The sequence below is a fragment of the Folsomia candida genome, unplaced genomic scaffold (assembly GCF_002217175.1).
Source record: "Folsomia candida strain VU population unplaced genomic scaffold, ASM221717v1 Fcan01_Sc070, whole genome shotgun sequence".
In the NCBI taxonomy this organism is placed as follows: domain Eukaryota; kingdom Metazoa; phylum Arthropoda; class Collembola; order Entomobryomorpha; family Isotomidae; genus Folsomia; species Folsomia candida.
This window is the reverse complement of record NW_019091262.1, coordinates 44,596-67,342: the sequence shown is the minus strand read 5'-3', so window position 1 is coordinate 67,342 and position 22,747 is coordinate 44,596. Positions and strand designations below refer to the sequence as shown.

The window sequence follows — 22,747 nt, the reverse complement described above, 5'->3', positions numbered from 1 at the left end:
GCCTGCCTCGTGGCGATGATGGCCTACAAATCTTGTCGGATTAGAGCTCCCCCATTTAATCAATCCCTTCGCTTCTCTGGTGCCACAGTCAGGTGGATTTCACTTCTAGAACAAAGTAAACTTGGCGTCGTGTGAGTAAAATTTCAGTTCCGAGCCATCAGCCACGCTCAATCTGATCGAGGATGTTGTGAACGCTAGGTTTCCAAGTTTTTACTTTTTTTTTAGAAATTCAGTTTGACCCCGTGGTTTAGGTGAATTTTAGTCTGCTCTTTGTAACTAAGGAGCTACAATTGTGTACCCTTTTGGCGACAGCAACATGCGTTTTGTTCGAGTAAAGGAACTGCATAATTACGAAAATGAGACTAATAAGAATCGTGAGCTGCAATTGTCTTGCGTCGAATTGTAAACATGTGTGGACACTTGAAATTGCACTCGTGAAATTAAACGTACATTTCGTACAACGCATTTATCAGCTCAGCCCTTGGCCTAAATTATTTACAGGATAAAAAGGCTTAAAACATTCACCACCACGAAATCCAAGTGTCACCCCGTCATTCCTTTGGCATGGAAGCATATGTAAATTTTAACGAGATCTTTCTCCTCACCTTTCGCGGGGCAAAGCAATTGCGCCCATGCCACTTTTTGTGAGGTGCGAGCAGACCCACTTTTTCCGCCGGTTGGGCTGCCACTTGTGGGAAGACGATAAGGGGAAAAGTTTATGTAAATGGGCATAAAAATAATAAATCTCTCGACTTTCTCCACCGTATGAGACCATGCATCTCCTCCGCGAAATGAGGTTCACATCATTTTCTAAGAGAGAGAGAGGAACGTGCTCAATAAATGCAGTTTCAGCCGAACGGGAACCACTCTAATGTAAAATATTGCCAATCCAGACTCTTCCTGATGATGCTCAGCCTCTTCTCTCTCTTCACTTCTGCCTTCTTCATTGCCTCGTCCATGGCCTTTCGTGGATTGAGTGACTCAAAGTGAGCGAGACCAGGACAGGGTTCCCAACCACCAAAATTGCAGACCCAAAGTGGACGAAATTGCCGGATGCACAATTTTCACCAGCACCCCCCTCCACGTTGATTTTGGCAAACGTCAATTTTGCCAATATTTTGATATCCATGTCACGGATCTGGACGACACAATATTTGAATTGTTTTCCTCCATTCGTGTCTTTATTATTCAGGAAACTCCACCTTTGGACTTGCGACCGTAGCAACAAGATCTTCACACATTTAACATGCAAAGCTATTAAGCTTTTTTAAGCTATTTGTAGATGGTGGAAGGAACCATTCAACACCCACGTGATACACGTTGCCCTATTTAAAAACCCTGCCTCCTGAGCAACCCTGATTTTCCATGTAATGTGGAAATCCATGAGGGGGAAAGTCTGCTTTCTTGGTTAGCTCATCTCCTTATCTGCTTCCGCGTCTTCTCCTGAGCGAGTATATTGATCAGGAAGGCGAGAAAACGCCAGAATCCGGACAGACGCGATGATTTGACAGTAATTGTAGTCTGCGGCAGATTAAATATAAAGATTTATCCATCCTTCTCCAATTATTTCGGAGAATGGAATGGCTCAAAATCTCATTACGATCTCCGCCGCCTTGTCCGACTCACACAATATCAACTTAATTTTCCCCCACGTACCACACTTCCTTCCTCGCCCAGCTCCCCTTTTGCCTCCTTCAGCAAGTAGAACGTGGCAAAAAACTGATAAATATGGATCAATCCCATCTTTGGTTTGGTGGAAGGGCAAACTAAAACGATACCACGGGAGGGAATTGTAGAGCTTTTTATGAGAACATCTCTAATTAAAACAAGACCTTTTACGAAATGGCTAAAAAACTTTCCCCAACCAAAAAATTTGCCCGTGTTAAAAAACACAAACTATGATTATGAAAAAGACACAAATTTCTATCTGCTTCCTTTTCGGGGGAAAAGAAGTGCAAATAATCCAAAGTTGGCGATTTCATGGAAACATGACCCTTGCAAATTTATCCGACTGAATTTTGTTATCAAAACCATAAATTTAGTGCAACTTGGGAAAATCTAGATCAAGGTGTTTCTCTCCAAAGTTCTTATTGTGGCCGAATATTCAACAGGCTGGCTGGCTTTCACGAGTGGCGAGGATTGGGAAGTGTTGCGATTTTACTTCCCAACTTTTTCCCTCCCATTGCTTCACAGAAGAGAAAGTTGGGAATTAAATATTTCCCAGGCTCAAATATGCCCTTTGCGTGGTTGTGATTGAGAAAGTGTCACTTTCGTCACCACTCGGCCCCTCTTTTAATGACTTGAATTCCAACGCCGGCTTTTTAATTGGACTGGATTTGTCTCTCTCCACCTTCGCAACGTGGCCACCCCCACTTCATTTGTGAGAGTGCAAGTTGTGCAGACTTCTTGGGATGGAATCGTCACGGAGACGTGGCTGCTGGAGGATAATAAATCCTCCACATGATAAAGTACCAGTGTTTCACGGGTTCGCAAATAAATTCAAGCTGTCGCGTCGCCATTTTGCCCACTTTTTTGCAATGTTATGCATAGGCAAAATTTCCTGTGTGGGGATTCCAATTCCCCGTTTTTTTGCAGGCCATTAAATAAACTTGAGCTTGACTGAGTTGGGAGGAAGCCGTGCGTTGAAGTGGTCACCATTGCCCCTGAACCAGCCTTCCCTTTAAATGATTAACTTGTAAATCAAGCCATTAAAGGAACAATTCGCCTCTAGCCGTAGATTTGTCCTTGATGGTGAATTTTTGCCACCTCCGAGTGTCAAAAACCTTTGTCCACATCCGGGTTGGAAGCACTGGTCCCCGCTGCTGGGCGTATGTGCACAGTGGCATGAGGATAATAATGCCATGAGTCTGCATTGTGATCACCTCGACGGCCACTCTTAATGCGCCATGAGGCCGTGGAATAGCTGCCTCTCGCGGCCTAATTGTCATTGTGAACAAGTCCTTTCACTCTCTTCATTTCTCCGACGAGGCGACTCGCACCATCCAACTTTTTACGACGAATCCTCGTGTCTGACTCTTGACTAACTTTCACCAACTTAAGGAGAAAGTCAGTCAGTTAGTTTGGGGGAAAGTAATTGGAGATTGAAATTCTTCGTCCAGCCCGCGTTTCCATTTTCCAAATGAGTCAACCGTCCATCCATCTCATTATGATTAATGGACTTTCACTATTTCCAGTGGGAGTATAAAATTGAAAGCGTGCCTCCTTTCTCCCTTTCCTCGCCCAGCTAATGGAGCACTAAAAACCCTACCCAAGACGAGCTTCATTTAATAGGCCGTGCAGAAATCGTGGCAAAAAATAGGCTCAAAGTAAGCCCTGTCGCCGAGAGTCTTAAAACTCCTTGTACAATTGCAAGGCCTCTCGCATGCAATTTAGACCTGCACATTTTCTCGCAAAAATCTACAACCATGCAGTTGGAGAGGTTCTCAAGGTAATGGTAACCTTTGAAAATTTCCCCCTTCCATCGATTTCCATGTATCTCCATAATTTTGAGGAGCAGAAGGATTTGCGAAAATAGTCGTAATTTCTCAAAATTTCGAGAATTTTCTTAATCACACTTAACCCAAGGGAAACCAAGTCCGCCTAAAAGAAAGAAACCCACGACGTCCTTTCTTCTCGTCCCTTTCGGATCTCAGACGGTTCGTTTCCTTTCCCAGAAATGATTTCATTTCTCGACATCATTAAACCTGGCCGGGTTGAGAGCTTGAGGAGCTTTTGTAAGCGCACACACTCGTAAAACTGCCCGTGTACACGGTCCTCTCATCAGAAACTGCCACTTTCTCTCCACCCACCCACCCCCATTACCAAATAACGCCGTGGACGAAAAGGAGAGTTTTTCCTCCTCGTTTGTGTCCCTCTATTTTCTGGCACCCACTCCCTGGCTGGGCAGAAATGATGAGAAGGAGGACAAAACCACACGACTGTCCCGCTATATTTGGCTCCTCGAGGCTGAAATTATGGGCCTCGCCGGGGTGAAAATCCAGCCCAGATTGAGGAAGAGAGGGGGAGAGAACAAAGGAAAAATGTGACCGAGTCTGCAGCAGGAAGAACCACTTGAGGAGAAAGTGGAGAAAGCTCTCGTCCTCCGTAGAAGCCACCCATCCATGAATTACAATTAACAAAGACGACGACACCAGCCTGCACTTGGTGGCTGGATGGAGCCCCGCCATGCCCGACGAGGCCCCAATTTCCTCATCGAGACGTGGTGCAAGGGTGACCACATCACTTTTGCACCTCCCCCCAAACGGGGCTCGTTTAACCGCATTTTTCATACCCTCCTGAGCAAGTCAACCAAGTTGAAGAGGAAAAGAGTTGAGATTGGGAAAAATGGTATGAATCCGCTTCTCCAGTCGTGGAGTAAAATGGGAGTGAGAGTTGGTGAGAGTTTGACTTTGCGGAGAGGATGCAGAGTTGGGGAGAGAGTTGCATGGGGCCCTTGTTTTCTGTGGCACTGGGCCATACGCATTATGACGGAATGAAACGGATTATGGTCACCCGGACGCTGACACGACATGCAAAAAATGGGGAAGAAATGGTCGTTCAGTCGGTTGCGTAAAATGGCATTAATTCTGCTCCACTTCCTCCCGCAAGTGGTTGCGTTCCTTCAGTCATCAATGCTGGGTCTCCACGGGGACTGGTGGACGGCTTTTTTCTACCACTTTCCCACGGCTTGTTACAGAACTTGCTACCGGGTGGTGATACTTGTCACAGTTTGCTGCCAATTCCGTACACGGATACTTCCTAGCACAAATTCAAATGCCGAGTATTCTTAACTCCCTCAAAACCGGTCACCTTGTGTCTGCCTTAATTTCAGCCAAGTTAGCCCCGCGTTTCTTCTCCGACTTTCTTCCCTCGTCAAATTCATGAATAAGCGAAAGGACACGAGATGAAAATTACGGCGACACTTTAAACTCTCACAAATGGTGAAACCGGATGCGAAACTGTGTACAAATCCATCTCTGCTGTTTTGGTAGAGTGGGATATCGTAGTGGTGAAAGGAGGACTGGGATCGATATTTGTCCTCTCTCCTCTTCCTCCCCTCCTGGGGGCTGTGCAGAGAGGACGCCGTCTCACCTTCCCCTCAGCCATAGGGCCACTCCTCGGGTGGGTCCGACCCAGCACCCAGAACCACACCCGCCCTGCACAACCCTCCCCTCGGTTTGATCTGATATGAGAGTTGTGCTCGCATAACAGGTTTCACTCTGACTTTGGCTTTTAGCAGACGAATGGAAATTGTGGGATTGTATGCACATAAAATCTGGTGCTTTCTCTGCCCTGAATTGTGGCTTATTTACATTGGACGAGAAAATGTGTGTGAGGCTGGTGCAGCTGGCAGTTAAATTCAGCACCATGTTTGGGATTAAATTATCGACCCCCCTAACATTATGATTTTCCCCCCCCTATATTTTGGAAATCGGCCCCCATTGATATTTGCCCCCACATAATTCATTTTTTGCCCCCTAAGTATCAAGCGATTCCCCTAAATAAAATGACTCGCCACATAATTAAACTGCAGTATATTTAGACCGGATTTGTCAAAGAAAAACAAAATTAATTAAATATTAAGCGTTAATCAAGCTGTTGTCTGCATCTGCTGTTTAATCCAAAGGTTTGTGGATTCCAATCCATTGTTTGTTGACGGAAATCCAAGGGCTCGTCCTTCTAACCACCCTTCCCGTTGCTGCAAGTGTTCCTCTTGGAAATATAAAGAAAGCTCAGGGTTAGCTTCTCATATTTCTTAAACCAAAGCAATTTTGCTGCATCACAATCTTCTAATCCAAAAAATCCAATCCAAAAAATCCAAAAAATCCAATTAAGCTTGTAGGTGGCATCGGCGTGAAGAGCAAGGGTGCGCAGAAGTAATTGTAGAAGGCGCGGAGTAGAGATAAGAAGCCCGAACCACTTTGAATCGTAGTCAAATTCGCAATTTACAATATAGCTTTCGTCATTATCTACCGGAACCTCCGATAATCTCGCACACTCGGCCTCTAATACGCCAATGGATAAAATAGTAGGGCCTTCCTTTTTTCTACGGGTTGCCAAAAAGTTGGTCAATTTAGTTTTAGTGGGAACGTCAACGCCCAATTCCAAAAGCGACCGAAAAATTAGTTTGGGCTGCGTTACTCCAGACTTTAGTAGTTTTTGGATTTCGATCTTCGTACCGGCATCAATTCCTAAAATATATTTAACATTTTTAGCCTGCAAAATACTGTGCAATAAAATTTACGAAATTACCTGTTTTAGGAATTGGAACATGGTCATGTTCATCAGTTGTCTTCTCGACAATGACCGACGTATTATTCGACAATAATATAATACGACATTTTGCGCTGCATGAGTCGACGCTACGGCATACGAATTTTAAAATTTCAGCGTCTGAGGTTTGATACTTTGTTTTATACACCCATTTATTTTCACTATTGATGAACTACTGGGCTGCTTGTTTCGTGGAAAAGTTTTTAACAAAATTCCAATCCAACAATTTCCGTCGCTTTGCAGGCTGGTATTCATTTCTACTATTGTCGGATTCGTCGTCACTACTTCCGGAATCAAAATTAAGTGTTTGGGAACATTTCTTTGTCATGTTGTGCAAATGCTCAAAAGCTGTCAATGGTTCAAAAGCTACTAAAAGTTGAGCAGGTAGTCTGAGGTAGTGATAATTTAATAGAGAGATACATATGTAGTCTCGTCCCTTTCTAACCTGAGTAGATTAGAACCGCAGAAAAAAAGGTAACACAAGTTTGAGATATGCATGTTTTTCCTGTTCACTGAACTCTAACTAGTTAAAATATATTTAATTATATTTGATTTTAATTATGTGGCGAGTCATTTTATTTAGGGGAATCGCTTGATACTTAGGGGGCAAAAAATGAATTATGTGGGGGCAAATATCAATGGGGGTCAATTTCCACAATATAGGGGGCAAAACCCGTAATGATAGGGGGGTCGTTAATTACATCCCCACCATGTTTACCCATCACGTACGGCGTGGAGGACTTTATCCTAGAATTAGTATGCAATTTTGTCCCACCATGCAGGATTTCGACTCCTTGGAGTTATCATTTTTTGAAGGCCAGTGCAAAAAGGAGCAATTATCACGGCGTTCAAAGGGCATAAGGAGAAGCATTCTGATTTGCGGTTTTCATAATTCCAGACTTGCAATTTTTTGCGAAAAAAATCAACCCAAAATACCGGCTTCAAATAATGTCATTTTTTCAATTCTCGCAAGATTTCAAAAATTCTAGAGCACATGGTTTTGATTTGATTTTGATTTGAGGATGAAACTAATTGACAAGATTGCGGATGGAACTTGACACAAGAAAAACGAAAGTGGGTAGAAAAAGATGCCATCTTTACCTAGGCCAACCAAGAAAAAGTTTAGATTAATTCGATCACGTCGCACTTTTCGCTGTGGTCATCTTTATGCAAAAATGTTTTGTAGCCGAAAATGTTGCCCGAGTAGAATACGCGTTCATATTGTGTGCTTGATGGGATGGGAAAATAAGGAGCTGTCAAATTGAATGGAGAAGACTTGACAGATTTTGAGGAGAAATGTTTTTCCATTTGGAGGGAAGGCGGCTGAATGCGGCGGAATGTCTCTTCTCGCTAAGAAGATTATGTCAAACGCAGAGAGGGAGACAAGGCAGGAATCCATGCATGTCAAAATGCATCACACAAAATTCTGGGGCTCGAGCTTTTTAAATAAATTGTAAGTGATTGAAATAGGCTTATTTCTACCGGGAAAATGGCGAACAAAAGTGCCCAGGGTTGCTCAAAGTGGGCTCCCAATTTCCATCTCCCCACTCGAATTATTTCCCTCTGGGATAAACTGTCCCTTAAATCCCATCTCATTGGTGGAGCACATTAAGTCATGCTTAAAATCCAGTCAGGGAGTGAGTCGAGTTCAATAAAATCGTCCCAGCCGGCGGGAAACGCTTCGCCCCAACGTCTTCATCCTCGTTCAGATTTTATACCTCCAAAAACCTACTTTTACACCCATTTGATCCGTTTACTTTCTCGTCATTCCCACTTTCTCGTCATTCCCACCGGGACGGAGAGCGAGCGAGCGAATGATGGTGATCACGAATACACGAGTTTCCTCATGGCCATGAAACTCGAGGCGCCGTAATAACCTTCTCCGCAAACACATGTTGCCTGCCGGGTGGGGGGACGCGCCTTTCATTTTATGCCTGCGAGGATGAGAGGATAATGATAAAATTCGGTGGCACGTAATAAAACTGAGCTTGGTGAAAGGTGCCCTGATCCAGTTACGGATCGATGACGGCTCTCCGCACTGATGGGCTAACGGAGAGAGCCAGAAGGTGGTCCACTCTTCCCCGTCTCCAGCACCATTTCGCGGAAAAATGTGCGCCAATTTAGGCGATATCCCGCCGATTAGACAGGCTCCTTAAGAGTTTTTAATGCTTTAGTCTACCATTAAAATCTTATTAAGCTCCACCCCTTGGAATCCCACAATCCTAGAAATCTTCACACTTGTGCCGTTCCTTTCCGACTTTTGGAAACGTAAAGGTCAGGTGAGGAAAGAATATACTGCAGCCGCGAATATTTGAATAAAGTCAGCAGAATTTCTGCGCACCTGGGAGGAGAAATTAGTCTCTGGGGTAAAGATCCGCCCAAGTTTTCGCGATTTTCAAAGAGCTTTCCGTTAGGTGGCGCAGTAATAAATCAGGGCCACATTTCCGCAGAAACTTTGCATGCAGGAATTGAAGACTGGAACTGATGGGGGTGTGCTTCTTGGGCCGACTTGTTTTACAGCCCTGCAACTTCTTCTTGTTATTTATTATTGGGAAGAATGGGTTTTCGCGAGATGGATATTTCCTCATTTTTCATCTCCACGAGTCAATCTAATCTTGGCAGATTTATCAAATCAGATGAGATTCATGAATCCCAATATAGATCCAAACAAGTCAGGGAAAGCTTTCTCGCCCAAGTCAAGGGTGACCAGGAGAAGACGGACAAAAGTGCTCCACACATTCACCATTTCGAGGTGATTGGATTCCTCCCAAAGTACAAACAGGCTGGGGCCGCCCAACAACTCTGCCACCTTTTGGCCTACCCCATGATAACCGTATAGGAATACGCTCACTGAAGGTGCAGATGCTGACTGGTGGTGGGAGCTGTTTATTGGGCAAAGGTGCCGAGAATCCCCGCGTCCTTCCCGCACGACCCCTTGATGGATTCTGAGTCTGCCTTCAGTGGAGGAGTAAGTAGTTGAGAAAGGAAATGCAAATACGAGGCCGTGCTGGAAGTGGATGACAGAGTGACTGAGCTCTTTATGCTGGACGTACATGCAGGAAAATATAATCTGAGAAGCTTTCACTCACCAGAAATTTTCGACAAGACGGCGACGAAAAGTGAAAAGGAGGACTTTTGACTCGCTTTTTCCTCCTCCTCCTCTGCTTTTTAATTCCTCTCAATCTGTACACAACATGAGGACGGGGACACAATATTTCCAGACTTTGTGGCATCAAAGAGACCATCGCACAAAACTCTGACGCCCACGTTCACTCTCCAGGCAGCATCAACCGAAAGTAGGACTTGTCAATTTTTATGAGTGGATTGGATTCCAGCCCTCCTCAGGGTTTCCCCAGTGAAAGTCGTGAGAAAAAGCGGGATTTTATCCCTAAAAAACAGGACTTTAATAACGGAAAGTCACATTTCAAACGGACGTGTGAACTTGTACGAATTCAGTGAATCTAGGGATTGAATACGTAGTATGAGGGTCACCCGGTGGTCAAACGGCGAGATCGACTCCCATAAGATCACCACTCATGTCCCTCTTCTTAAAAATGGAGGAGTGCTCAAAATGAGGGGAATTTTAACATGCCACAACTCGTGCATAGCATTCTTGGTGCCATGCATGACGCTAGTTTTCTCCACAACCAGAATCTAGTCCGATTCGTCCACAAAAATGTGTCCATTCAGTGGGACGACATTTGGGGAGTTGAAATGACACGGGATAATATTTTTTCATGGATTTTCTGGCATTAAGGCGGAGCACTGATTGCTGCCCTGCACCCTTTGACACAGTGGTGAGGACAAGGGGGATGAGTGACGGGATAAAAAATACAAGCCAACTAAGAAAAAGCCGGCTACTCACTTATTATTTGTCAACAAAGTTTGAAAGGGGTTCGACACATTTTCTCCTTTCATCTCGCTCCCTATTTTATTCAAAGTATCGCATTATGTGTCAGTTTTAGAGTGAAAAGAGAAAGTGAAAGTCCTTGTCGAGAGGTTTATACATTTTTAAATCCTTTCATGATCACACGCGATCCGATCCACTCTTTCTTCTCCCCTCCCAAAGATTACTTGCTTGTCACGCCAAGAAGTAAAGACGACATTTACATATTTCTCAAATAAGTGAAAGTGCTCTCTGTTTCAATATTTCAACTTGTGCATGACACGGATTTATTAATCTGCACGTGCGAAATTAGGTGGGCAGAAGCTGCTTGGAGGAGAGGTTGGTCTAATTGTGCTGTGGTTTTTGCAGGTACGGGGACATGGTGCCGCGGACGATAGCGGGGAAGGTTGTGGGAGGGGTGTGCTCGCTGAGCGGAGTGCTCGTCATCGCCCTGCCCGTCCCCGTCATCGTGTCCAATTTCAGCCGAATTTACCACCAGAACCAACGAGCAGACAAAAGGAAGGCGCAAAAGGCAAGCACCACGATTGACCTTCTATTCCCACTTTCCCCACCTCCACCCACATCCCTCCGTCCCTCCAACCACCACCAAGCCACCCCAACCTTGCAAATAACTCGACACGCACACAGCTTACAAATTCCTACTTTCCAACAAATACAGGAAATTCATTTTTACAAAGAGCCACTTTAAAGCTGTTCAAAATGTGGACATATAATGTCAAACACTTTGAACGGTTGGCAAAGTTGGCGTGAGTTAATTTGTCACCCTCCACTCGAGCTGTGTCCATGTAACTGTCCCCAACCCGGTATATTAACGAAGTGCCCCTACACCAAACGACGACTCGGCTCAGCATGAATTTCTCCCCAATTTAGACCATAATAAGAAATGGAAATACTAATTACTCTAAATTAAAAGTTTTTTTCTGAAAGGATGAGAGGAAAATGGTGTGTTTTTGGTTTGTAGAAAGCGAGACTGGCTCGAATCCGGATAGCGAAGGCGTCCTCTGGAGCAGCCTTTGTGACCAAGAAGAAGGCTGTGGAGGCTCGGCTGGCTGCTCAAGAGTCAGGCTTGGAAATTGACGATGGGAAGGAGGACGACATTTTCGAGTTGCAACATCATCATCTTCTCCGCTGCCTGGAGAAGACCACGGTAAGTGGATCTCTCTCCCACTACTCCGTGTCCCCGTAGGATCTGGATATCCGGGGGTCATGCGGGAGAAACGGTGGCCCAGACGCCCTGCGCCCCTCCAGGCGGGGGCAATCCCACACCCTTTCTGCCCATCCCCCCAGATACCAGACTTAGACTCTGCTCTGTATACTCACAATATGTTCGCTATGTACACACTGTCTGATCGTCTATCGTTGTGGATGCAAGGAGGGGAAACGGCTCTGCTTTCTCCCTGGCCTGAGCAGGAGGAGGCCGCGCCCTCGGAAAAAAAATTCCAAATACATCGGCCTCCTCCCAACCTAATTTTCACAGGGACACGAGTTGTTCAACCCCCTATTTTCCCATTTCAAACTGGGCTAATCAATGGAGTTTTCTGGTATGGCCCCCATCCGCTAGAAAATGTGTGTCCCATCCAATACGTCGAGGCCACCATTTGGCGAGGCAGGGTGACTAAAACTGTTCAAATCCAGTTCCTCCGAATTTAGACTTTGAACTAAATTGATAGGAAATTTGTATTTTCACCTGCATCGATCGATCCAATCTCACGTCACCCCCACCCAGTTACCCTACTGGGAGACAGACTTTTACTTTTATTCAATCAGGATTTCCAAAAACAAGGCTCCCAAAGCCCACTCAGCTCTTCTTCTCCACCGACCAAAAAACATGAGCCTTTTACTTTCACTTTACTCCAGCGTCACGTCTGACGTGCACTTTCGTGACGGCGAGAGAGAGAGAGGCGCTTATCTTATCAATATTATTATCCAGCCAGGTTCCCCGATTAGTGATTCTCCGAGAGAAAGTGGAGCCGTTTGTGTACATCATCCACCTCTTTTTTCCTGGGACATTACATGCAAAACGTAATCGGAAGGATTCATTTTGCCCAATAATTATGACTCTCGGTCCTCTTTTTACTTCACTCAGAGGCCAAATTGTCCCGTTGGGTTTCTTTCTGTGCGGCTTTCTACTCGCCGCCCTTACAAAATCAGTGCGCTTTCCTTAATTACTCATCTTAACCTTCTCTTTTACTTTTACTTTATTTATTCAACATTTAACGGGGACATAATTTTCTACAAAAATAGATTAATAGATTAATTTAAATAGATTAATTTTGCATGGCAGGGTTTTAAATAGTTAGGCCCAAAATTATTACCGAGGTTCTCGTAAAATATTTAAGTTTGAAATCTATTCTCACCTGAGAAAAACAAGTATTTCCATTTAGTAACTATTTTGTTACGTCTAAACCGTGAGAAATTTTCGCAATTCTTTCGTAACGGTGTAAAATATGTGAGTTTTGTAAAATTGGTGGAAAGGCTGTTAAACGACGCTAGTGATCTGCGTTTGTCAGCTTATTTTCACTGATAACCTTTAAGATGTTATATGACATTTGTAAGTTTCCATAGTTTACCATGTTACAAAGAACTGCGTGAATTACCTCCTTTTACAGATACTTTCTAGATATTTGTTTTCTTCATTTTTGACCGTAAATTTACAAATTCAACAAAGTAGAGTAGTTCCGTATTTGCATAGTTATGTCATGTCATGCATTTTCAATTCTAAATTTTTGACGCTATTTAAATTCGCACCAGGTGCGTGTAACCGTGTTAACTGCGACCATACCGATTGAAAATCCGCTAATTTTACAATTACAAATGCCCAATTAGTAAATTGACAGAGTTACAAAGACCTAAAATAAATGATAATTGAAGAGTTAGATCTGGGCGAAAGAGTGGAATTTCAAGTTTCCTCTCTCCGCACCAGGCCATCAGATTGGTCTTGGTCGTCGTCCTTCTGTTGACGAGAGCAAATATCGCGTCAGCAAACTCTTTTTGCCTTCCCTTGATTATCTGCTCCGCTTCCGAGATGGGAAGATAGGCGGTGGAAATGCTCCATAATCCACCCCTTTTTTCGAGCTAGAATTCAGTAACCATGGAAACTGGAGACTTATTTAATCCTGAAAATAATCCACCATAGATGCGCGACTCGGCCAGTGTGGAGCACGACATGGAAATCAGATCCTAGGGAGAAAGTAATCAATTAGTCCTTTTTTTCTGGCGGCTCCCTTTCTTCTCGTTAAAATCGTGACAAAATATCCTCCAAGCTGGCCAATGATGATGTCCTCCTCGTGCCGCCCAAACCTCCTCCCGCCCGCCCGCCCGCTAATTTTCGTTACACACGTTCGTTACCATCTTTACTTTGTGTTGTTCTGTTATTTAGTGCCATGAATTTTGTAAGGATCGCTTACTCGTCTTCCTGTGCTTTCTCCGTGTTGCGTGTTCTTCGGGGCGGGAAAAATGTGCTTTAAACAGAGTCGTTCTCAATGTGCCCCAAGTCTGTGCATAAATGTCGTGTGGTGTGATGAGTAGGTGTGGTTGGTTCTCGTGGAGTGAGAGCAAAGTGAGGAAATAGGCCTTTTCTTGGGGGCGTTACTATTACTGTTTCGCAGGGTCTGAGACTTCGTACGCCGGGAGAGAGTGACTACTGATGATGATGAAGAGGAGGAGGACGGGAGGGGGAAAGAGAGACGAGTCACCATAGGTACACAATTATATTTGTTGAGGTCACGTGTTGTAAATAGCGAATAAATCTCAATAACAAACCTTCTCTTCACTCAACTAATCCCAACTTTCTTTTCTCTTTTCCCGCTAATAAATCTAAGACTAACTCATCAACTAAATTGCACCCTGAAATTAATTATTACACAGTAACATGCTCTCCTAGAACTTACTTGGCTTGTAAACTATTCTTATTAGCCACTGTTTTTGAGGGTGTGTGAAATTTCCGGCCGCATTTATTAATTCTTTAACTGATGCACTATGAAGGGAAATTAAAAAAACGATGAAAAAACACGCAGTTTGGCTTTGTCTGGGTGCAAAAACTATATAAGGAAAGGGGTCTCGATTTGTTAACTAGGATCGGGAATTTGTCGAGATGGACGTTCCCTACAACGGGCAGCCGAAACGACCCGGGAGCCCTTCCCCGCCACCAACACCCCCGCCCGCCCTGAGGCCCGCCTCACCCGGGGTGGGAAGCGACGTCCGCGGCGGTCATCCTAACGGCGCTGCGACCACCCTCCTCCAACTCTGTTGTCCGACGAGGTGTTGCCCGCAACGTTACCAGGTGACGACATTTTTATATCTCTCCCAATAGACTTGCAAACTTGAGTTCCGTACGGGACTCTGCGTGAAGGGTGTCTCAAGCCTGGGACGATAAGCTGGAGTACTGGAGGACCATTTCGTGACATCACTGACTCATTCCAGTTCTTATCCATGGTGTCATTGATGTGGAACTGAGGCCAGGAAACGCGACATCCTTCACGCACCGTCCCTGCTGACTACAAAACGTATTTATGCTCGAAATTACCCGGGCTCCGTGGCTTAAGAAAATCCGACATGGTTAGCGTAGCATATTTAGATAATGTAGATACGTAGGGATCAACCAAGGTGGAGACCTTGGTTGAGATGAAGACAGTGGTATAAAACTTGGTGAGAGTAGAAAAGGAAGCCTAGCTGCTTGGGAGTGTAATTAGGAAATGAGCAGGGCCGCTGGTCAAGTCACCCACCACGTTCCTTCCACTCTGTGCTTTCAATGTGCTTCTTCTTCACACGGAGGAGCGATCCCGGCGCCCGTCCATCCCCTTCTTCCCACTTACGCACTTTTCCTATTTCTCTCCCGGGCAGCGCTTTCACCTCAATGAAACACCACGCTCATAACATGTTACACCTTGTCCGCGGCGTCAGTTCAAATTCTTGCGCAAATGCCGCCAGCCACCCACCCACCCTGTCCCTACGTACGTCCAAGTCCCCACCTCAAACTCCCCACCTCAATAAGCTAGCTGCCCAATAAGGTTAAAAGTTAAGAGAGGAATGTTCATGTCATGGGTGGTCCGAGCCAGATTTGAATAGTGTCTTTCACAGTCTAGAATTTTAAAAGGTCGGGAGTAGATATTTTGGGGGCAATATGACATGGGGAAACACTATTCAAGTCCTGTCGACTCACATCTTGGACATGGCTGGTAAGATTGTGGAGAAGGGATGAGAAGCTGGGGCTCGAGAAAGCGAGGTCACTTGGTAAGCGTAAGAAGACGATGAGAAGCCAGGAGGGTGGTGAAGAGTGTAAAAAGTGAAGTAATGGGTGTGAGCATCATAAAAAATTAGTGTTTTCATTGTGAATTTGTTGTTTTGTGTTTCTTTCCTTTCGTGGCTTTGGGCTACATCTGCCTCACTTTTGCTTTTTCCTTGTGCTCCTCGATGAGCGAAGACACTTCCGTTTCTGGCAGCCAGCCCGGCCAGTCGGGGTGGTGCTGGGCCGTCGACGGGGGGTGCGAGGGACGACCGGGTAGTCTACGTCTATAGCGACAAGATTGAAGTGAGATCACAACAGGTAACGTTTTTCCAGGCCCGCTCCCTTGTCGTCACCTTCTCCAAAGCCAAATACTTACAACAACAGGCCTCCACCCTCACACACATCTCACATCACTCAAACACTATTTACCTACACTTGTTGGACCAGAATCTTACCGGGACTATTTCTTTTTTAACACTCCGCGAAATTAAAATTTACAAACCCTACACCCGTCACTACCATCTGTAGGTAAACATAAATATTTGACTTTAACAATAGTGACCAAGCTTTTCCCAAGTTGACTTTCACCTCCAAGTATATTTACCTCCTTCAGTCGAATTACACGCTTCGGACCCAGTTCATTTGGTCCGGAATTGTTAAGAGTGTGGCGACGAGGATGGAGGAACATAACGGGGCGAGAGAGGATCGGCATGACGTGGTCCTTCCTCGCATCCAGAAATCATGCCAACAAACCAGGCACACAGTTTGCTTTCTCCTCTTGCCAAATTTTCCCCTCCATCAATTTCACTCACGTTATTGTACAAGGAGAAAGGCTCTAATCACCAAAGGTCTTTTACCCATTTTTACACACTCTGGTAGCAAACTCACCTCTCCTCCCGTGGTATCGAGTTATTATCGAACAGTAATAAAAATTGTGGCTGAAATTCAAATTGATAAATCTTGAATGAGATCTGGTGTAGTGAGAAATTTAAATTTCGTGTCCAATTTGTTGTTACCATTTGGGTAATAAATCGTTGCCACATTGTTTCAGTTTTAAATGCAAACAAGAAATAAGTCTCCAAATATTGAAGTACAAACACATTACAAGATCCACACTTACACATAAAAACATGGAATGAAGCTACTGAAGAATACACACAAGTCCATGATTTATAACTTTTTGTGGCACGTTGCACGACCGTGTAATTAATTTAGAAATTTCCACACGATATGCGCATTCCTTACGTAATTTGGCAAGATTGATGTCAGAATTTGTACTCCCGTTTGTGCATTTTATTGCATTTTGTGATTGGATTGTATCTAAAAAGAAACCCGACTTGAAATTTCTGCCTTCTTTTTTGCATCTGTCTCCTCATTCCTAAGTATTTGTCTGGCATGAAAGAAAACGTTGAAACGTATCCAGTGTAACATAATCTGTACTAAATTATGCAAATTTGCTCAATAATCAAGCAACATGACCCCACCAAAAACATGCCACGTGGTTCGGGCGGTAAGGACAAATCTGTTACTATTCCCTTTTTGAAATGTCACACCCAAATATCAAATATGTACATGAAGGGTCGTACAGAAAGGTTGGACACACTTTTTGAGGTCACGACCTTTCCCGTGTTCACCCAGATCCTCAGGGCAGGGCGAAAAAAATCCTTTCCGCACCACCCGCAAAAGACTGGAAACCCGTCCTGTCGAGGAGGAAAAAAGCTCGACTCGTATGGAAATCCGCCACGTATGTGACATGATACCGTGAATAAACACTCGTGTAAAACGAGCCCACTTTTGTACCAAGAAAATATTATGTGAACACGATCCCCGTACTGCATTCTCACCCTGAATATGTATCTCTGTACAACATAATTTTAATAATGATGTGTTTTGTGCCATGCTGCTGCATATCACGTGACACTCGCGGGATGCCTTGCCCCCATGTTTCCCCCAATTTTTTTAAAATGCAGATTTACCAGTGGAAAAAAGGTTGAATTCCTCCTCAAGTCGAAATCCTTGTTTGGGGGGCCGAAAGGTCAAATGTCACCGTGCCCCCGATGGGGTGGCAAGAAACTGTGGAGGGGGGGGGTTAAGAAATACTTGGGGGGGGGGCTAAAAACGGATCAGAAATTGTGGAAAATATGACGGCGGGGATCCTGGGAGTGTCACGTCCTTGAGCCGCTTCTCTGTCATGCATACTGCTCGCGTTCGCCTTGTTTTTCTCTAATAATAAGCTTCACCTTTTCATATGAATCCCGTCACCTGAGACGGATGACATTTTCTCCGGCTTTCTTTTTTCGCTTCACATTCATGTACAAAAAATGCAGGGAGATTTCCTCCCAGTTTATTCCTTTGCGAGTTGTCAATTTTATAGAATTCTCCACTTTACATGAGCAGTAACTTTTTCCGCGAGGAGAATTGGGACCATCCACGGGATGGATGGAATATTGACACCGTGTCAATATCCATATCCTGCCTTTGGGAAATTTGAATGCTTTTTCCATCTCTGGCCAACCCCAATCTGTGCATGCGTATATACAAACTAAAAACATCTCCAACTACTTCTTTTTCCGGGGCAAAATGGCACGGAGTAATAAAAACCCATTCAGATTCTGACCACTGCAGATCGACGGCATAAATATCCGCATGGGAATTTTTGTATTATTCTAAATCTCTACCGCATTAACGTACGCACACCTTGCACCGTATACTCGCCCCCCAAAAATTCGCAACTAACCGAGTAGCCTACCACCACCAGCACCACGAGTCCCTTTGCCTTCCGTTGCGGATGTCTCGTGTGTGCTCACTGCATTGGAGTGCATAGCTTAAAAATGTGAATGATGAGTACTTGCTGCATTTGTGAGGTCAGGATTTGACCTCAGCCTCACCGCCCCCTCTGCCACGTGACCCCAAGTATTTATGTAGAACTAGCAGTATTTTCTCTCCAGTAGCGGACCGAATTTTGTACATTCTTGCAAATAAGGACTAATTTTTAGGTGACGAGTGTTTGGCGAAATTTGTATTCTAGTCGTACGTATGCAAGTATTTATTCTTAGTGGTCGTCCATTTTGTTTCACTTTCTCCTCTCACATTCTACACACAGTAGTAAAACTATATAGTTTCTCATGGGAGTAAGTTTGACCTTGACCCTGGTTGTGACCTTGGCGATGTAATTAACATGTACCCATCTGTCTTCCACACAGAAGCACAGTCGTGACGAGATTGGGAGTGGGGACGATCCCGACGAGCTGAACGACATCCAAATTCGGCTCAAATCCGACCGACCTCCTTCGTCCATAGGAACGTCGTCCAAAAAGACGCCGACTGATCTCCCTCCCTCCCGCCAACTGAACGCCACGACGTCCTCCTCCAGCCCCGTCACCTCCGTGACCACCGCCCTCGTCACGCTCCCCTCACCCGCCACCGTGGAACTCGAGTCCAGAACGCCTTCGCCCAAAGCCGTCGCTGGTGGCGCGAGCACGAGTGGCGGCTCAAGTAAACAGCCCATCGTCCGAATCTCCACCTTGTGAAGGAACTGACTTGCTAATGTGACCATTATTAGTCTCAACTTACCCCCCCTCCCCCCTCCTCCCTCTCACCTTGTCCATGCTCCATCGGTGCTACCATTTTTATAGTGATACATATATATCTACACAAAAACGAAAAGAGTGACAACCACGTGGACTCCAAGAAGAATCCACTCCAAACTTTTACACCACTTACCTAACACTGACTGTAATAATGCTAATTAAGAATAAATAATTAGTTGACTTCATAAGCAAAAAATAAGAGAGGCGAGTGCGTTCCGGACGAGTGAAAGTATAACCAACCATGTCCGCACGCAAAGTTTCCACCAACCCACAAAGTTCCCGGGTAAAAGGAAAGAGAAAGCAGAAAACTACTCGAGTCCACCCATCGCTACTTTATTATTGGCCAAACTAAACTTAAGTGATGACCACGATCAAGTCTGGTGACGAAGCAGAGTCACCAAGCCACGCGTCCAACAGTGATGAATCGCCCAGGAATCACGAAAATCCTGACAACTGAAACTTTCTACTCCGAGTGTCAAGTTTATTACACAATTGAAAAATACGTTTGCGTGGAGAAAGTTGTTTTTGTTGAAATTTGAATTGATTTCCTGAAAAATACTTTTCAAATGATATCCATCTTCGATTATTTCTTTTTAGTGCTTAACAAGATAACCAAGTGTATGCGCCAAACCAATTCGACAAAATTTCGACACTGGAAAGTTGCAAATCAGGTCTCATTTTCGCTCCAATATTTGTGACTGCGCAAATAATTAATTCCGGTTACAACGTGATGAATTTAAATGTGGACGACATCATCATCCAGCCCACACGTCAAGAAGTGTCATTTTTATCGCTATGCTTTCTCCTCATAAAATCAGTAGGCTTATTTATTTACGATTTATTTCAACGCCTCACCACCTCGATGATACTCAGCTTTCTGTTTGATATTAATTTGTGATTTGTATCCTATAAAAACCCCTCTCTTTTCCCACGTGTAAAATTATATACATTCACTAAACCCACGTATGTACTCAATTTATTCAATATTTCGTTGTTCTCATATCCACTTAGGTATTTACATAAATTTAGAGGGATGGGAGAACATTTTTTAAGTATTTTTAAAAATATATATTTTTTGTCATATTTTTTTCGTACTTTTTCGTCTTTTTTAACAAGATTTTCATTTCTAAAGCAAGAAATACTTACTGGGACGGGACATATTGGAGAATAGAAAAGCCTCTGGTGGTCGTGGTCCCCGTAAAAAAAGTCTTGTGTCTTTTTCTTCTCAGTCTTCTCCTCACTCCAGTCTTGGCCAAGCAAACGTAGCGTAGCAAGAACTCGTCTCGTCAAAGAAACCAATCCACACAGAGAAGAAAAATAAAACAAATGAGCTTTTATTCATTCTAGTCAGTCGTCGTCGTCGTCGTTGATTAATTGTTCTTCTTGCATTATGTATGCACTCGGTTGACAAGAATTAAGGAACAATTACCACCACTTCTCGCTAATCGTACCACTCTAAACACTTATCCACTACTCAATTTAGTGATATATTAATAAATACAGAGAAAGATACTTGAACGCAATCCATTATTTCTGTCTGGTTAAATATATAAACATGTCTAAATTAGTTACCTATTTAATTAGTCACATGCATGGTAAAAAAATATCCATCTCATTGATCTGGAAGGGGCAGGATTTCAACGTTTTTCCCACCATGAGCTACGTTGCCACGACAAATAAATCTGCTTTTTTAGCATGTTTTGCCAATTCAAATCCAAATCCAGGCATTTCTATTAAACCTAGCAAGCAGATTTATTTTCGGGGTGACCAGATACAGAGTGGGAAAACCCCGTTCGAATCCTGCCTACTCGAGAGATGCAGGACCTTGATACTGACCTGGACCCCCAAACCGGCCAAGTAACCGAACCACGCCGTGATAATTATGGCCGGAAGGTGAAGAGAGAGAAAGAATACGTTTTATGTCCGCTGGGAGAAATTGTGGTGAAAGCGTCGTGGTGAAAGGTTGGGTCACTTATTGCTAACTATTAAAAAAAATCCTTCTTCTCGTGTGTATACTAAATAATGATACATTACGACCTAAATTATATACATCTCTATAGATATATAATATATATATATATATCATTTTAAATGTACTAAATAATATCTTCTAAGTCAAGACCACTCTGAAAAAGCCACATATTATTACTTACTTAGACAGCTACGTAACTACTTAACTCTGATTATGATTAGCTGAAAACCAAAAAGATTGAATAGCTGTTACGGAGAAGAGGGAGAACAATGGGCGTGTTGTACTACAATTTAAGGCAAAGTTGAACCAAATCATTTCATGTACCGTCAACCAAATACTTTTTGACCATACACATTCCTTGGTGTCGTTCGTTCATTGTGCGTCGTGTATTTAAGGAAGATTGGTTTACTTGTGTATCGCTACTGTTAAACGTTACCCACCCCCGTCCCTGGTGCTCCTCTTGATATCGTCTTATCTTAGAAAAAACCTCTCAATTCTTTCCCCTCTCGTATCCAAATTTATTTACATGGAGAAAGTTAAAAAATGTGCCATGTTTCCCCATTAGAATAATTCTTAACTCCCAATTTTTTCGAGTTTTAATTTAACTCTCCGTTACAAAAACCGCTCGCTGTCGCCTCTTCCTCTAAATATCGTTTTTCCTTACTTCTTGTTAATAGCCATATCCTCGATCTTGGGTATCTTTACGGTTTCAATAGGTTTTCCCACCTTTTGTCGCATTACCCCGAGACAATTTTTGCTAGCCTTGAGCATGTACGGATGTGGGAGGATTTTCATGTTAAGTGTCCAAACATACTTAACCACGAAGTTGCAGCTAGTGGCTTTTTCTCGGGGTAGAATGACAAAGAGCGGGAGAGCCCCATTCAAATCCTCGAGGTGCTCGAGGGATATTATTACTGTACCGTTTACAGCATCACTTACACACTGTTTATATACATAAATCTATATTATGTACTGTAGCCGTGCAACAATTTATATGATCATATTCCGACTTATGTTTTCTATTTGATGAAATGCCATAGGTATTTTAACGTTACGATACAATACTACCACATGTTATTACCGTTACCATTATCATTGTTACTATGACTACGACAACTCTTTAGCCAAGAGACTCTCTTCTGGTACCAAAGAAAGAAACAAAAAAAACAATGTTGCCCAGTCTTCATCACCTGTTGTGAAATAAAACCAGAATTTTATACCCAAAAAATATATTTCAAACCGCTCTAGATTTATTGGGCATCTACATAAATCATGAGAAAGATATTTGCAAAGTCAATGAGATCATCGTCACCGGAAATATATGTACATGAGTAAATTTGGTAAAACAGCACAACTTTCCTTTTGGCTTTCTCCCTGGGATACGACGACGCTGGATGTGGTGGGACGAGTGGTTGAAATTGTTGACATTTTTAGGAGGATTTTTAGGACAATGGAGGAGCAATTAGGAGGAGGAGGCAGCAGTGGTGGGACATGGTCTGGGGACTCATTCGCATTCCTGCCGTGCCAGTGGGCATGGAATTATTTTAAACTGTACACAGCAACGCGGACGTGTCCAGAGTCAAGAGTGGTCGCTCCCTCTTTTTAAGCCAGGTAGCTCCAATGGGTCCTGCAGAAAGGATCCGCACATTCTTTGTCGCAACGCCACGCTACTTTCAAGCCCCCAGGCACCCGGAAAAACTCACAGAAATGAATCCTATCTAAGGCGTTAGGTATAAAGCTGTGCTTCCCAGTGGGAAAATTGGGGAGATTCCCACGTC

General features: G+C 43.8%; 1 protein-coding gene across 2 annotated transcripts in view; it reads left to right on the top strand.

The window, feature by feature from the left end:
* Positions 1-22,201, top strand: part of LOC110862815 (potassium voltage-gated channel protein Shal) — a 32,158-nt gene extending 9,957 nt beyond the window's left edge. The window contains exons 2-6 of one of the 2 annotated variants that reach the window (XM_035845873.1): positions 10,529-10,691; positions 11,142-11,327; positions 14,256-14,462; positions 15,603-15,725; positions 18,611-22,201. In XM_035845873.1, coding sequence (XP_035701766.1) covers positions 10,529-10,691; positions 11,142-11,327; positions 14,256-14,462; positions 15,603-15,725; positions 18,611-18,937 — 1,006 coding nt within the window. In that variant the 3' untranslated portion in view covers positions 18,938-22,201. The remainder of the gene's footprint in view (positions 1-10,528; positions 10,692-11,141; positions 11,328-14,255; positions 14,463-15,602; positions 15,726-18,610) is intronic. The other variant, XM_022112022.2, reaches the window with a different exon arrangement.
* Positions 22,202-22,747: the final 546 nt, after the last annotated feature.